Source organism: Amblyraja radiata, chromosome 5 (assembly GCF_010909765.2).
Source record: "Amblyraja radiata isolate CabotCenter1 chromosome 5, sAmbRad1.1.pri, whole genome shotgun sequence".
Taxonomy (NCBI): domain Eukaryota; kingdom Metazoa; phylum Chordata; class Chondrichthyes; order Rajiformes; family Rajidae; genus Amblyraja; species Amblyraja radiata.
Window position 1 is genome coordinate 31,390,441 of NC_045960.1, and position 15,127 is coordinate 31,405,567.

A 15,127-nucleotide genomic window follows, 5' to 3' on the forward strand; every position below is an offset into this window, starting at 1 on the left:
ACTGTTTGACTCTAATTTGTAATATCCATCTTTATCTGGTGCTTCTCAGCATGGGAAATGTTATGTTTTCTTTCTCTCAATTTCAAAAACAAGGTACAGCATTATTTTGTGCTTCCTACTCCAATACTAGTCTGGGAGGAGAGTAAAAGATGCCAAATGAACTGAAATGCCCTTACTTCTAATTTTTGCATAATGTACAATTGTGCTCTAAGAAAAAAAAAACTGCAAATGCTGGAAATCTTAAAACATAAAATGCTGTGGGTTGAATACTCTTTGTCTGAACTGGAAGGGGGAGAAAAGAAGGTTGTTAAGCGACAGGGAGGGTGGGGGGAAGAGGAATGTTACCTGATAGAGTGACACTGGGTGACCCCTGGGGATAAGTTGCAAACAAGGTAATAGGTGATAAAACATAGAACATAGAACAGTACAGCACAGGAACAGGCCCATCGGCCCACAATGTCTGTGCTGAACATGATGGGAAAACCAACTCTTATATACCAACACATTATCCATATCCCTCCATTCCATGTGCCTATCCAAAAGACTCTTAAAAGCCACTATCATATTTGCCTCAACCACCACTCCCCGGCAGCACATTCCCGACACCCACAACACTGTGTACAAAAACCTGCCCTGTACATCTCCTTTAAAACTTACAAACCTATGCACTCAAATATTTGATACTTTTCATCCTGGGGAAAAATGTTCTGACATTATGGAGTTGACTGTTATCTGTTTAATGAGTGAATGTTGATTCAGTGATTGATATGGACAGAGAAATGACGTTACCTGAAGTTGTAGAATTCAATACCGAGACCAGAGGGCTGTGATGTGCCCAGATATAGCATGAGATGCTGCATTAGGCCTTGTTATAACAGAGGCCACAGACCAATCGCTCAGAGTGGGAGTGGGATAGAGAATTAAAGTGACAAGCAATAGGAAACTCTAGGGCTTCCCTGCAGACTGAGCACAGGTAGGGTTGCCGACTGTCCCGTATTAGCCGGGTCATCCCGTATATTGGGCTAAATTGGTTTGGCCCATACGGAACTGCCCTTGTCCCGTATTTGACTGCAACCACTCGGGTCGAGGGGACTGGCACGTCAGAGCGCCGTGTCCCGCCTCACCCGTACCGATGTAGTGCAGCCCATGGAATGCAGCAGCAGCGCCTTGCCCATGGCCCCGTCGGTCAGCAACCCGGCCAGCTGTCCGACCTTCTCCTACCGCCGACACCACCGCCTTTCTCATGGCCGATCATCAGTTCATGAGTTGGATGGGGTGTCTGACTTTGCGTGCAGCAGAACACAAAGCCCAGCCGGCGGGACAGCTGAGGGGTTTTGGCCCAGGCCGTGCGACGTTGCGCGCAAAGTCGGGCGCCTGGGCCAAATCTCCTCAGCTGGCCCGCTGGCTGGGCTTTGTGTGCAGTCCAGCACCCGGGCCAACTCATCATTCACCCAGCCATGGCCCGTTTTTTGACATTTTGTCCCTTATTTGGGAGTGAGAAAGTTTGCAACCCTGAGCACAGGCATCCTGCAAAGTGTTCATCCAACCAAATTGTAAACTCTGACTGGCTGACGCTGAAAAGGAAGACGTGCAAATGTATCACTGCTTCGCTAGGAAACACTATCCAAGTCCCCGGGGAAGGGAAGAGGTGAAAGGACAAATGTTGCATTGATTGCCGTTGCGAAGTAAAGTGTCATAATAAGTTGGATAGTTGGTGGGGATTGAAGACTGGACCGGGATGTTGTGAAGGGAGAATGGAAGACAAGTCTGCTTGTGGAATCTCTTTGTGGGTGGTGGAGATTGTGGAGAATAATATATCGATTGTGGAGACTGGTGATAATGACCGGATAAACTCTACAAAGGGAAAGAGGCTGAGTACAGAGATGTAGAGAGGAGGCTTATTGTAGATTGAATTTCATATTTGTCCTTGTCCATCACTACTTTACTCAAATGGGTCAGCATGGTGGCACAGTGGTAGAGTTGCTGTCTCCCAGTGCCAGAGACCCGGGTTCGATCCTGATTATGGGTGCCGTCTTGTACGTTCTCCTCATGACCTGCGTGGGTTTCCTCCCACACTCCAAAGTCTGCGTTCGATCGTTCGTTTGCTTGTTGGTTCTGGTTTAGGCGCTGCATACACGGCAGCCAGCCAACAGTTGCTTGCCCTTTGTTTTTCACTTTTAATTTCAAGTTTTTGTGTTGTGACTGTTTGCAGATTAATTTCCCTCCAAGGATGAATAAAGTTTATTGTATCGAATCGTAAGATGTTGAGGTTCGTAGCTTAATTGGGTTCAGTAAAGATTGTAAATTGTCCATAGTGTGTAGGATAGTGCTAGTGTCCGGGTATCATTGGTCGGCGAGGAACTTGGTGGGCTAAAGGGCCTGTTTCTGCACTGTATCTTTGGTTGGTTGGTGGGGATGGAAAAATAGACCGTGGTGTCGCAAAGGGAGCAGTCCCTGCAAAATGGTGAAAGGCGAGAGTGGAAGATAGCCGTGGGTGTCAACAGGCTTGAAATACATGCAAGTAGCTGGTTTATCCCTTTAGATGACAAGAAGGAGATCCAGGAAAGAAAGGGAAGAGACAGCGTGGAAGCAAAAGTAATGTAACCATTAATTTTTACATGGATGCTGTTTCACGCTCTGATTCTATCAACCCTGACTCCCAGCTGAGAGCTTGGAATCAGTAAATTTATCTAGAAAATTCACAATTTAGTAAAAAACATTGAACCAATGTTCTTCTCCTACTGCAGCGTCCTACTAGACTTCCAATAATGTCCACACTGCAAATTTAAATCTGATAAAAGCTCCGAAAACTGAAAACTGTGCAGCTTGTTTCATTGTTTTGTAACTCAGTGGGCATGGCATCTGCACAAGACAAATTCCTCACATAGTTCATCTACTTTAGCTCTGTTTCAAATGTACACACAGCCAGTAAAATCCCAGATACTGTGGATATCATTCAACCTCTGATGCAACCTGTACATAAGGTTCAGGATGGACACAGTTCTTCAGGACAGCATTGGGAAGGGCGATGAAACAGTTGTGCATTTCCAGTTTCTAGAGAACATTTAATTAATTGTAACACACAGAGAACGGAACAATAAAATTTGTGCTTGCAGCAGCTTTGCATGATTAATAAAAAATAATGCATCAAAATGATTAATAAAAATATTGACTCAAATCTCACATCTCTCCTCCTGTGTAGAACTATAATGGTACTTATGAGTGTTTGATGGCAGTGGGCCTCTACTCGCTATAGTTTAGGATGAGGAGACACCTCATTAAAACTTACTGAATAGTGAAAGGCTAGGATAGAGTGAATATGGAGAGGATATTTCTTCTAGTGGGAGCGTCTAGGATTAGAAATCATCACCTCAGAATTAAAGGATGTTCCTTGAAGAAAGAGATGAGGAAGAATGTCTTTAGTCGGACGGTGGTGAATCTATGGAATTCTTTGCCACAGAAGGCTGTGGAGGCCAAGTCAATGGGTATTTTTAAGGCAGAGATAATTAGATTCTTGATTAGTACGGGTGTCAGCGGTTATGGGGAGAAGGCAGGAGAATGGGGTTAGGAGGGAGAGATAGATCAGCCATGATTGAATGGTGGAGTAGATTTGATGGGCCGAATGGCTTAATTCTGCTCCTATCATTTATGAACATGACATTTTTGATGTGTATAATCAAAAAATGATTTAATCACACTTAATGATGTAATCACATTTTGATTGAATCAAAAATTGATTTTCTCACACGGATGAAGTATTTGCTAAGAGTCTCATCATGAGGTTGCCACAGCGGCACCACAGAGCAAAACCATTCACTCACAGGACTGTACGCATAAGCCTAGACTTCCACTAAACCTTAAACATCAGCGCAAACAAACTCCTCCTGCACACTGCACCACAAACCAAATACAACTAACATGTTAGAAATCCACCAACATACTCACTAAATATACTTCCGCCACACAAAATGAATACCAGAAGGATTATTTAAGCCGTTTATTTACGATACGATGCATAACTAATCGATACGATAGAACTTTATTTTTCCCAGGAGGGAAATTGATCGTCGAACAGTCATAAAAACACAAGATAATGAAACATGAAATTAAAGTGATGAGTGGAGAGGATTGGGGATGTGCAAAGATTGGGGAGGTGGGGGAGGGTGGAATCGGCCTCAGTCTACCCCAGACTGTACAGTTTGATAGCCACAGGGAAGAAGGATCTCCTGTGGTGTTCTGTCCTGCATCTTGGTGGAAGATGCTGTGGAGATGGTGGAAGAGTCACTCAAGTTACTTTCTCACTCCGGAGCACCACTTTTAACTGGCCGGACTCAATTTAACTGTTCATAATTAACCGTGGCATTCTCCATATCCCTGGCAACAAGTTCCCCTTTGCTCTATCTATCGTGTTCGAGTTTGACTTGATTGTATTAGTGTATGGTTTTGAAGCTACAGCATGGAAACAGGCCGTTTGGCCCATTGAGTCCACGCCGACCATTGATCACCGGTTCACAATTGTTCTACATTTTCCCACTTTCCCTACACATTCGGGGCAATTTACAGAGGCCAATTAGCCGACAACCCCACACGTCTTTGGGATGTGGGAGGAAACTGGAACAGCCGGGGGAAACCTATGCGGTCACAGAGTGAGCATGCAATCTATACAGTAAGCACCCACGTTCAGGATCAAATCCGGGTCTCTGGCACTGGGAGGCAGCGACTCTAACATCCGAACCATGGTGGCATTGTGGTATACCTGTGGTATACCATGGCATATCTGATTTGTTTGGATAGCATGCAAAGCTTTTCACTGTACCACTATACTGTATTGTCATAACATGACAATAATAACCCTAAGCCTAATCCTAAAGTTGCCATTCATCACCTATTTAATTAGTTTAGTTGAGTTTATTGTCACGTGTACCGAGGTACAGTGAAAAGTTTTTGTTGTGTGCTGACCAGTCATCGGAAAGACAATAAAAGCCACTTTCTCTCATCACAGTGGTGAGCATGATAGAATTATCAGATACAAGCTGGTACAGTGGGGAACTGCTACTGCATAATCTTCAAACAGTCAAGCACATCAAAGGCGTTATAGATAAAACGAATAACACTTCAGAAAGACCTGAAGAAAATCTATATTTCCCCTTCAAATGAAGTCCTTCCAGTCCCCAAGTTATGGATAAACAAAGGCTTGCATCAAATCCAGCACAAGGCGAAACTTTACAAACAGACAATGAATCCAGAATGGTACTCTATAGCATTAACTAATTTCCACCAAATTCACAGTGAACATTAACACGAGCTCAGAAAATGAAAGGATTTTGCTCCAGCCCCAATTTTACAACTAGCTCACCAAATAATTATCTAGGCTTGATTAGATAAAATTCCAACTAAAAAAAAATCAGGGTGGTTACTTGCAAGTATACTGCTCTAGCTCTGGAGCACAGGTAAACTAGATTAGACAAGGAGATATTTGCCTTAAGGGGCTGTCCCACTTGGGGGACCTAATCCGCGCGTTCTGGCGAGTTTGCCCTCAACTCATACTCGCAGCATGGTTGACACGAGGTAGTAGGAGGGCCTTTGTAACTCTCCTTCATGCTTGAGAGTAGTCCCCGTGTACTCGAGGCCTCAGCTCGGTCACGGTGTATTTTTCAACATGTTGAAAAATGCCCGCGAGTAAAAAAAGGTCGCCATGGAAAAAATCAACACTTTTTTTACTCGTAGGTTTAGTCGTAGTAGGTTGGCATCTTAGTCGTAGGTAATCGAGGGTAGTCGAAGGTAGTCGAAGATAGTCTTCATCGTAGTCGAAGGGAGGTCGAAGAAGATCGAAGGAGGTCGTCTTCACTCTCCACTATTCGGTGTCCAATTTTCCCGAAGCCAGTCGAAGCTTGTCTTCAACATAGTCGAAGGAGGTCGAAGGAGGTCTTCAACATGACACTTTTTCAAACTCTCCTAAACTCTTCTAAACTCACCAATTAGGTCGCCCAAGTGGGACAGCCCCATTAAGACCTTTAATGAATGAACTGAGTGTTTATGACAATTTGGCAACAAAAATAACGAGAGATGTTGCAATCTTGAGCAAAACAGAAAGTGCTGGAGGAACTTCTCTGCCTCAGAGGGCAGTGGAGGCCGTTTCTCTGGATACTTTCAAGAGAGTAAGTTAGGGCTCTTAAAGATAGCGGAGTCAGGGGATATGAGAAGGCAGGAACAGAAGGCAGGAACTGATTGTGGATGATCAGCCATTATCACAGTGAATGCTGAAGGGCCGAATGGCCTACTCCTACACCTATTGTCTATTGTCTATAACTCAGTGGTGATGCTGCCTGACCTATTGAGTTCCTCCCGCACGTGATGTTTTATGGCCATCAGTTAGCTTTATGGTATCCTTCACTATACCAGCTTTTTCAATTCCAGATTTATTCGGCCCACCGTGTCTGCACTGACCAGCGATCCCCGCACACTAACACTATCCTACACATACTATGGCCAATTTACACATATACCAGGCCAATTAACCTACTTCCTGTACATCTTTGGGGTGTGGGAGGAAACCAAAGATCTCAGAGAAAACCCAAGGGGAGAAGGTACAAACTCCTACAGACAGCACCCGTAGTCAGGATCGAACCCAGATCTCTGGTGCTGCAGGTGCTGTAAGGCAGCAACTCTACCGCTGCGCCAGTGGGCCACCCTTGCCCTTAATTGTAATGAATCAATTACATTTGAATGCCCAATTTAACGCAGTTTGATTTGCACTTGATTTTAAATCATTAGTCTGGGCCTCAACAGGTTTCTGGTTCAGTAATAAAACTGCCATGTCACTATATGCTCTTTATATGCAGTCCAACCCTTCATTTGTACCAGTATGTACAACACTGTTTACTGTGGGTTAGACAATTAACAGAATGATCGCCACATATTGAAGTACTCAGCACAAGTATATCAGTTACATCCCCAGAGTTAAAGGAGAGGGATTATTGTTATCTGGAATGAGCTGCCACAGGAGGTGGTGGATGCAGGCACAGGAACTAGATTTAAGATGCATCTAGACAGGTACTTATATGAGCAGGGCATAGAGGGATATGGAATTAATGCAGGCAATAGAGATTAATATGGGCAGGCATGGTGGTCAGCATAGGCTAATGGGCCAAAGGGCCTGTTTCAATGCTGTACGACTTTACGATTCTACAAAATTACAGTGCAGAAGGAGGCTTTTCAAGCTGATGCAACACTAGCTGATGCAATACTGAGGAGGTTTGGAGTGGAGTGTGTTTGTTTACTTTCAGTGGCTAGCCACTGGTGTTTGTGGTGATTTGGTGTTAACATAGCCCAAGACCCAGGGCCTGTGTTTTAAATGTCTGCTTTTCCCCGCCCAGTCTATCATCAGTTTTTGTACTTCTTTCAAATTTTCAGGGTTTTTTACCTACACAGAACGGCACAGTGGCGCAGCGGCAGTGACCCAGGTTTCATCCTGACTATGGGTCCCATCTGTGTGGAGTTTGCACGTTCTCCCCGTGACAATATAGGTTTTCTCTGGGTGCTCTGGTTTCCTCCCACATTCCAAAGACGTGCAGGTTTGTCGGGTAACTGGCTTCTGTGAAGTAGGATAGAACGAGTGTATGGATGATAGCTGGTCAGTGTGGATTTGGTTGGCCGATACGCTGTATCTTTAAACTAAACTAAAATTGTTTTCTGTTGGATGGCACGGAGATGGGAACAGGAGCAATTCAAAAGAAAAATATTGGCGAGCTGGAAATTTGAAAGAAGAACAAAAAATGCAGCAACAACTCAGCAGCTTTGAACAGTAAACACGGAATAGAAACAGCCCTAATCTTTGCCTACTGTTTTGTTCTTGCCTTTATTTTATGAATAGGAATCAGCTGTTAAGCCCCTCTCTTCAAGCCTGTTCAATGGAAATCTCCAGTACAATTCCCTGAAGAATGAAACCATCAGAAAATGGGTGCAAATACTTCAAAATATGTGGAAAACAAATTTTATGCACAGCAAGCATTAAAAAGTACAAATATGGCAATTTTCGTAAGAGGTTTTAATCATCTCAACTCTTATAGGAAGTGGAATATCTGATACTGTGAGATAAACTTTTCATAGACACCGCACCAAGTAACGTAAAATAAATTAAGTCAAGATACTATAATTCATAATTGACTTTAATTTTCAAAATTACACTTAACATTTCTAACATATTAATAATCAATATGTTCCAGTGATAAAGTATACGACACTGTTAAGGCTTTGTCTCATTTTACATTGTATGGACAGTACTGTAGTGCAGTACCTCACTGGTACATCACAAGTGTAAGGCTATACTTCCTCCTGAAGAATTACTGAACATCACTCTTTACGAAACATTACTACGAGTTACAAATTATTGTTTAATAACAATCTTTTTCCCGATCCTGATCCCTGCCAATTTGTTCCCTCAATTTGGTCACTAAAACAAGAAGGAATCAACTTATCTTCAGTAACTCATGCGCATCAATGTTACTCTAGACTCACCAGCTGCCATTTACTGAGGGCTGCTTCCACCTTTCACACCTCACATTCGCAGAGAGGTGATCCTTTGCCTCCAAGCATCACGAATGGTGCTCCATGACACACAATTACAACCGATGGTAAACGTTTCAATTGATTTCTATAGTGTTTTTGCAATTTTGTTTTAATTACTGCAAATTAATGTGTCGCTCATAATGGGATGAGGTGGGGGGGGGGGGGGGGTCAGTGTTTTATTGTAATAGTTTTAACCTCCGTGAAAAACTCAAACGAGTCTCTGGCCCCTTCCCTGCCAACTCCAGAGGCTTTCATACCACCGAATGGCAGATTCAGGTCACGAATAAGCCAGCAATTGGTCCACACCATACCGGTATGAAGCTTCTTAGCAACCCGATATATCCGGCCAACATCTCGTGACCACACAGTGGCAGCCAATCCATATTTCACATCATTTGCTCGCTGGATTACTTCTTCCTCTGTGTCAAAAGGTACAACACACGTCACTGGGCCAAAGATCTCTTCCTGCATACAGCGAGAGCAGTCCTTTATTTCTGTGATCACCGTTGGCAATAGAAAATAACCCGTCTTGTTTTTATCAGGAATGTCCAAGGAATCAATTCCTTCACCACAAAGGATTTTAGCCCCTTCACTTACGGCTAGATTGATGTAACTCTTAACCTGTTCAGGAAACAGAGACATTACTGTGAACAGAAAGTTTCACTCCATTACTCACATTAAACATCCGATCCAACCTACTGCGAAACCACTAACGTACATGCATGTAGTACTAGTGACACGATAAAATGATATACTAGTGTTTTACAAGATCAGGTACGACGCAGTATTAAAAGACATAATGGAAAGGACTGAAGACACAGCAAAAAGAGGAATATATTTTGAGAGTTTTCTGAAGATTGTCAGAAATGGCAAGGTGGGTGTGGTCAGGATAACCAGGGTTCAGAGGGTATGCGGATAAGACACGAGAATGGGGGTTAGGAGGGAGAGAGATCGATCAGCCATGATTGAATGGTGGAGTAGACTAGATGGGCCAAATGGCCAAGTTCTGCTCCTATCACATCACCTTATGATAAACAATATACAAGAACAAAGCAACTAACGGCTCTATCATAAATGGTGTGAGATCGAAGTGAGAAAAAAAAAAGTCAGAGCTAAAATAGATCTGGGACTGATAGAGGCAAGGTGTTTGTTCAGAGCGCATTACAAATTAAATTATGATCAATAGTAACTACAGAGGAGAAAGGGTTTTAATATATGTAAAAATATGAATGGTAGATGTGTCTTAGTCAAGAGCTCGGCATGAAAACGAGAAATATCCTAATATAGGTGCTATATGCCAGAATTTCTAAAAAAAATTTAAGATCCAAATCCTAGGCTATTTGCCACACACATTGCTATAAAGGCCACACATATTTAAGATTGGAGATTTTACAAATAAACCATGTAAATATATATTGAGTTATTGACACAAGTATATTTTATATTCTTTTTTTGCTGAACAATATTTAAATGAATGCTTTTGACAGAAAATAACTTAAATTAAATTTTGCAAAGATTTTTTTTTAAAATTCCACTTCTATCTATTTGAAATTCCAGCATGCAATGATGCAACCAAACCTTTTCCAGATGCTCTCTGCTAATGAGAGCTCCCATGTTGGCTGTTGGGTCTGAAGGGATGCCGACCTTCCATTTCCTCGTACTCTCCACAAACTTCTCCAAAAACTCATTGTAGATCTTCCTTTGCACAAAAATTCTACTTGTACACAGACAGACTTCACCCTGGCAAAAGAGAAAAGGAATTAATGAGCTAGAATCTGTTTTAAATAATTAATGGCGATGCAGGGGGAATGGTGGATGAGAAGGGAAGAGAAAGACAGAGTCAATTTATTGTATTGTATTGTAATTGTATTGTATTGTGCAGGTTTGTCAGTTAACTGACCTGTGAAGTATCCATTGTGTGTAGGATAGAACGAGTGTATGGATGATTGCTGGTCGGTGTGGATTTGGTGGGCCGATACGCTGTGTCTCTAAACTAAAATTATTTTCTGCTGGATGTCGAGGAGATGGGAACAATTCAGAGGGGAATTTGTATTGTAATTAATTAGTTAACCATGTTTACAAAGAATGACAAAAAACATACAAAGAATTTGATTTGCCGTACAGTCATGCCAAAAAAGCAACAAGACACACAACTACATAAAAACTAACATAAACGTCCACCACAGCACACAAATGGAAGACAATAACGTATTATCTTCTTCCATCCTTTCCTCACGCGGTTGGGGCAGTCGAACCTTCCACAGTCGGGGCGATCTAAGCTCCCGCAGCCGACAATCGAAGCTCACGCGATCGGGGCGGTCAAAGCACCTGCGGCTGGAGCTCCTGAAGTCAATCCCTAACCAAGGGACCGTGAGCTCCACGATGTTAAGTCCGCAGGCTCCCGCGGTTGGAGCTCCCGAAGTCGATCCCCAGCAAAGGGACCGCCAGCTCCAAGATGTTAGGCCGCAGTGCGGACGGAGATACGATACAGAATAAGTCGCATCTCCATCGCACCTTGTTTTAAATGTAACATGTGAATGTATACAGCTTTCTTTTAGTTTCGTTGAGAGATACAACATGGAATCAGGCCCTTCAACCCACCTTGTCCTAGCCGACCAGCGATCCCTGTACACTAGCACAATCCTACACATTAGGGACAATTTACAATCTTTACCAAAGCCAATTAACCTACAAACCTGTATGTCTTTGGAATATGGAAGGAAATCAGAGCACCTGGCGAAAACCCATGCAGGCCACAGGGAGAACATACAAACTCCATACAGACAGCACCCATAGTTAGGATGGAACCTGGGTCTGTGGTGCTGTAAGGCAGCAACTCTAACGCTGCGTCACCGTGCGTGCCACCCAATTATGATAATGATGATAATTTCAGGAGAGAAAATTCAGGCTCACACACTTTGCTCCCTCCATCATAATTTTACTAAAGGTCATAGAATCTCAAATTGACCCCGAATATATTAATTCCCCAGGTCTCAAAATTCAATCTCCAATTTCTTCCTTTCTTAAAAACCTCACTATGGGGCAAAAGGACAACCAATTTACTAACTTCGGGATTCTGAGAAATCTTTCAGAAGCCCACCATTTCTCTGGTGCAGCATCAGTGTTCCTGCTCCCGAGTTGGCATTTGGCCAATTCCCTGCTGTCAGCCAAATTCCTGATGGGAATTTACTCTCCACTAGAGGTAATCCCCATCCCAAGGAAGTGGGTTAGGACTACAGCAAAGTTATAGGAGTGGACAAGTCCCACCACAATGGTTGAAAAAGTACAGAATGAACTGAACTCAGCACAAGCAGCGTCTTCTGCCATTGAAATATTAAAGAGACCCAAAATGGCAAGCATTTAGTAAACATAGAAAATAGTTGCAGGAGTAGGCCATTCGGCCCTTAGAGCCAGCACCGCCATTCAATATGATCCTGGCTGCTCATCCAAAATCAGTAACCTGTTCCTGCTTTCTCCCCATATCCCTTGATTCCATTTGCCCCAAGAGCTAAATCTAACTCTCTCTTGAATACATCCAGTGAATTGGCCTCCACTGCCTTCTTTGGTAGAGAATTCCAGATTCACATCTCTCTGGGTGAAAACGTTTTTCCTCATCTCGGTCCTAAATGGCCTACCCCTTATTCTTAAACTGTGATCCCTGGTTCTGGACTCCCCCTAACATCGGGAACATTTTTTCTGTATCTAGCCAATCCAAACCCTTAAGAATTTTATGTTTCTTTAAATCCCCTCTCATGCTCTAAATTCCAGTGAAAATAAACCCAGTTGATCCATTCTTTCATCATATATCAGTCCCGCCATCCTGGGAATTAACCTGGTGAGCCTACGTTGCAATACTCCCTCGATAGGAAGAATGTCCTTCCTCAATTTAAGAGACCAAAATTCCACACAATACCACACAGTCTCACCAGGGCCCCATACAACTGCAGTAAGACCTCCTTGCTCCTATACTCAAATCCTCTCGCTATGAAAACAGAAAATTTAACTTGCTAAACCAATAGCAAACTGTTAATTATAATTTGTTAATTGGTCATTTTGTAAGCAACTTATTTCACCTCTTCATTTTGTGCACTGCTTGGATTAGCATAGTGTAAATGGTATTGGGTTAGCAAAGTACGTTCCATTAGAATGGAAATGCGGAGGATTTTCTTTAGTCAGGGGGTGGCAAATCTGTGGAATTCATTGCCACAGATGACAGTGGAGGCCAAGTCATTGTGTATTTTTAAAGCGGAGATTGATAGATTCTTGCTTCGTAAGGGTGTCAAAAGGTTACAGAGATAAGGCAGGAGAATGGGGTTGAGAGGGAAAAATAAATCAGCTATGATCAAATGGCAGAGCAGACTCAATGAGCAGAATGGCTTAATTCTGTTCCTGTGTCTTTTGAAAGGGAAATCATAAATTCAACTCCTATTCGTGATGATTTGGAATAAAATTTCCTAATTGGACATTTGTAACGTATCACCAGAACGAATATTATTGTACAAACTGAATTAGCTCGTTAATGTCCTTCAGGATAGGCAACACAACACATTTATCTTGTCTGGTCCAGCAGTGATTATTGTCTGTGGATGACCTACCCTTTACATTAGGCTCCCAAGCCACTCAGTTGTCAGGATAAGCAGTGAAACCATTCATTTATACATCCCAATGACCGTGGAAAAATAATGCAATAATATAACAACAATTACATTTCTCATAGAGGGTAATTATAAGCAGTCAATTCACGAGTTCTTAATCTTACACCCTTAACAGCTGCCATTGTACAAGGGATGAATCAGCGCCTGGTAAGCTTTTTGTACCTGGTTAGTAAAGCTGGATCGCACTGTTGTTTGGATGCATTCATCAAGGTCGGCATCATCGAAGATAAGGGCTGGGTTCTTCCCCCCTAACTCCAGGGAGAGCTTCTTGCAGTATGGAGCACTCTTCTCTCGGATATGCTGTGCAGTGAGTGTGCTCCCAGTGAAGGATATCAGTGGCACATCGGGGTGAGAAACAATTGCCTCCCCAGCCTTTGGGCCACTCCCAAATATTATGTTCACTACACCAGGTGGAATGCCTGAGAAAGGAAAAAGAAACATTAAATAGCAAATGGGAATGGGAAAAGCTTATGACTTAAGATATGATACAGAAGGAAATCAATATGACACTCAGTAACATGTGTCCACTAGTGGGAGAGTCCAGGACTAGAGGTCATAGCCTCTAAACTAAAGGACGTTCTTTTAGGAAGGAGATGTGGAGGGATTTATTTAGTCAGAGGGTGGTGAATGTGGAATTCTTTGCCACAGAAGGCTGTGGAAGCAAAGTCAGTGGATATACAGAGAAAGATAGATTCTTGATTAGTACAGGTGTCAGGGATATGGGGGTTAGGCGGGAGAAATAGATCAACCATGATTGAACGGCAGAGTAGACTTGATGGGTCGAATGGCCTAATTCTATTACTGTCACATGATATGAATTGGCTACAGAGAAATAAGTGTTCACAAAAACGGAATATCACCAACTCAAAAGGAGTAGAACAAGTCTCTCACAGCTTTGTTGGACTAAGGCCAATGATTCTGACCACAACAATGAACGTCATGGAAAACAAAATCTGCAGATACTGGAAGTCTGGGAATAAATGCAGGAAAATCTGGAAATATTCAGCTGGTCAAGAAGCATTGATTTGTGAAAAAAAAACATTGTTAAGGTTTCAGATCGATGACTTCTCTTCAGAATTATGCCAGTGATGATGGATTTCTTCTGCATTAGCTGGAAACATTGAAATTGCCCTTCAAAACAAAAGGTGCATAAAGAGACACAAAGACATTCCATGTCTATCTATTGCCTTCACTCTACCTGCTTCATCCAAGAGTTTGCACATCATCCAAGCAGTGACTGACGTCATTTCACTGGGTTTGGCAACAACAGTGTTGCCCGTGGCAATGGCAGGGGCTATTTTCCATGTCAAGAGGTAAAGTGGGAAATTCCAGGGGCTGATCAGGCCAGCTGAAGGGACAAAGAAGAGATTAAGATTAGCCACTTCACAATGTGTGAAATTAGAACCATTAATAATACCTTAAAGTCCAGCAAGTAGCCGAGTTACCGACGAAACATTTTCAATACTCAGTTTTGCCCTAATGCACATCAGGCTGGCAACAAAAGAGCCATGCTATTTCCTTAGACTCCATTCTGTGATTTCTCTTGGTTCCAGTTTTGTTTAATTAAATAGGGCTTCAGGTCTTAAAAAATATCAAATTTGGTGACAAATTTGAGCATTGCACATTCTGAGGATGCATACAAGTAGTTGTATGTGTTAAAGTCATAGTGTCATACAGCACGGACACAGGCACTTCAGCCCAACGTCAATGCTGACTAAGATGCCCTATCTGGTCCCACCTGCCTGCATTTGGCCTATAACCCTCTAAACCTTTCTGATATGTGAACCTTTCCAATTATCTCTTAAATGTTGTTATACTACCTGCCCCACCAGGCACGTGCCGTCAGGGTAGGGAAGGTAGGCACTGCCTACCCTGACTAAAATTATAAAATGGTAATTACTAAA

The 15,127-nt window shown here is 42.7% G+C and overlaps 1 protein-coding gene across 1 annotated transcript in view; it reads right to left on the reverse strand.

Moving 5' to 3' along the window:
* Positions 1-8,149: 8,149 nt before the first annotated feature.
* aldh8a1 (aldehyde dehydrogenase 8 family member A1) overlaps positions 8,150-15,127 on the reverse strand; it is a 47,291-nt gene continuing 40,313 nt past the window's right edge. The window contains exons 4-7 of the mRNA XM_033020933.1: positions 14,422-14,571; positions 13,386-13,642; positions 10,147-10,308; positions 8,150-9,189 (exon numbers count right to left, since the gene is read on the reverse strand). Coding sequence (XP_032876824.1) covers positions 8,737-9,189; positions 10,147-10,308; positions 13,386-13,642; positions 14,422-14,571 — 1,022 coding nt within the window. The 3' untranslated portion in view covers positions 8,150-8,736. The remainder of the gene's footprint in view (positions 9,190-10,146; positions 10,309-13,385; positions 13,643-14,421; positions 14,572-15,127) is intronic.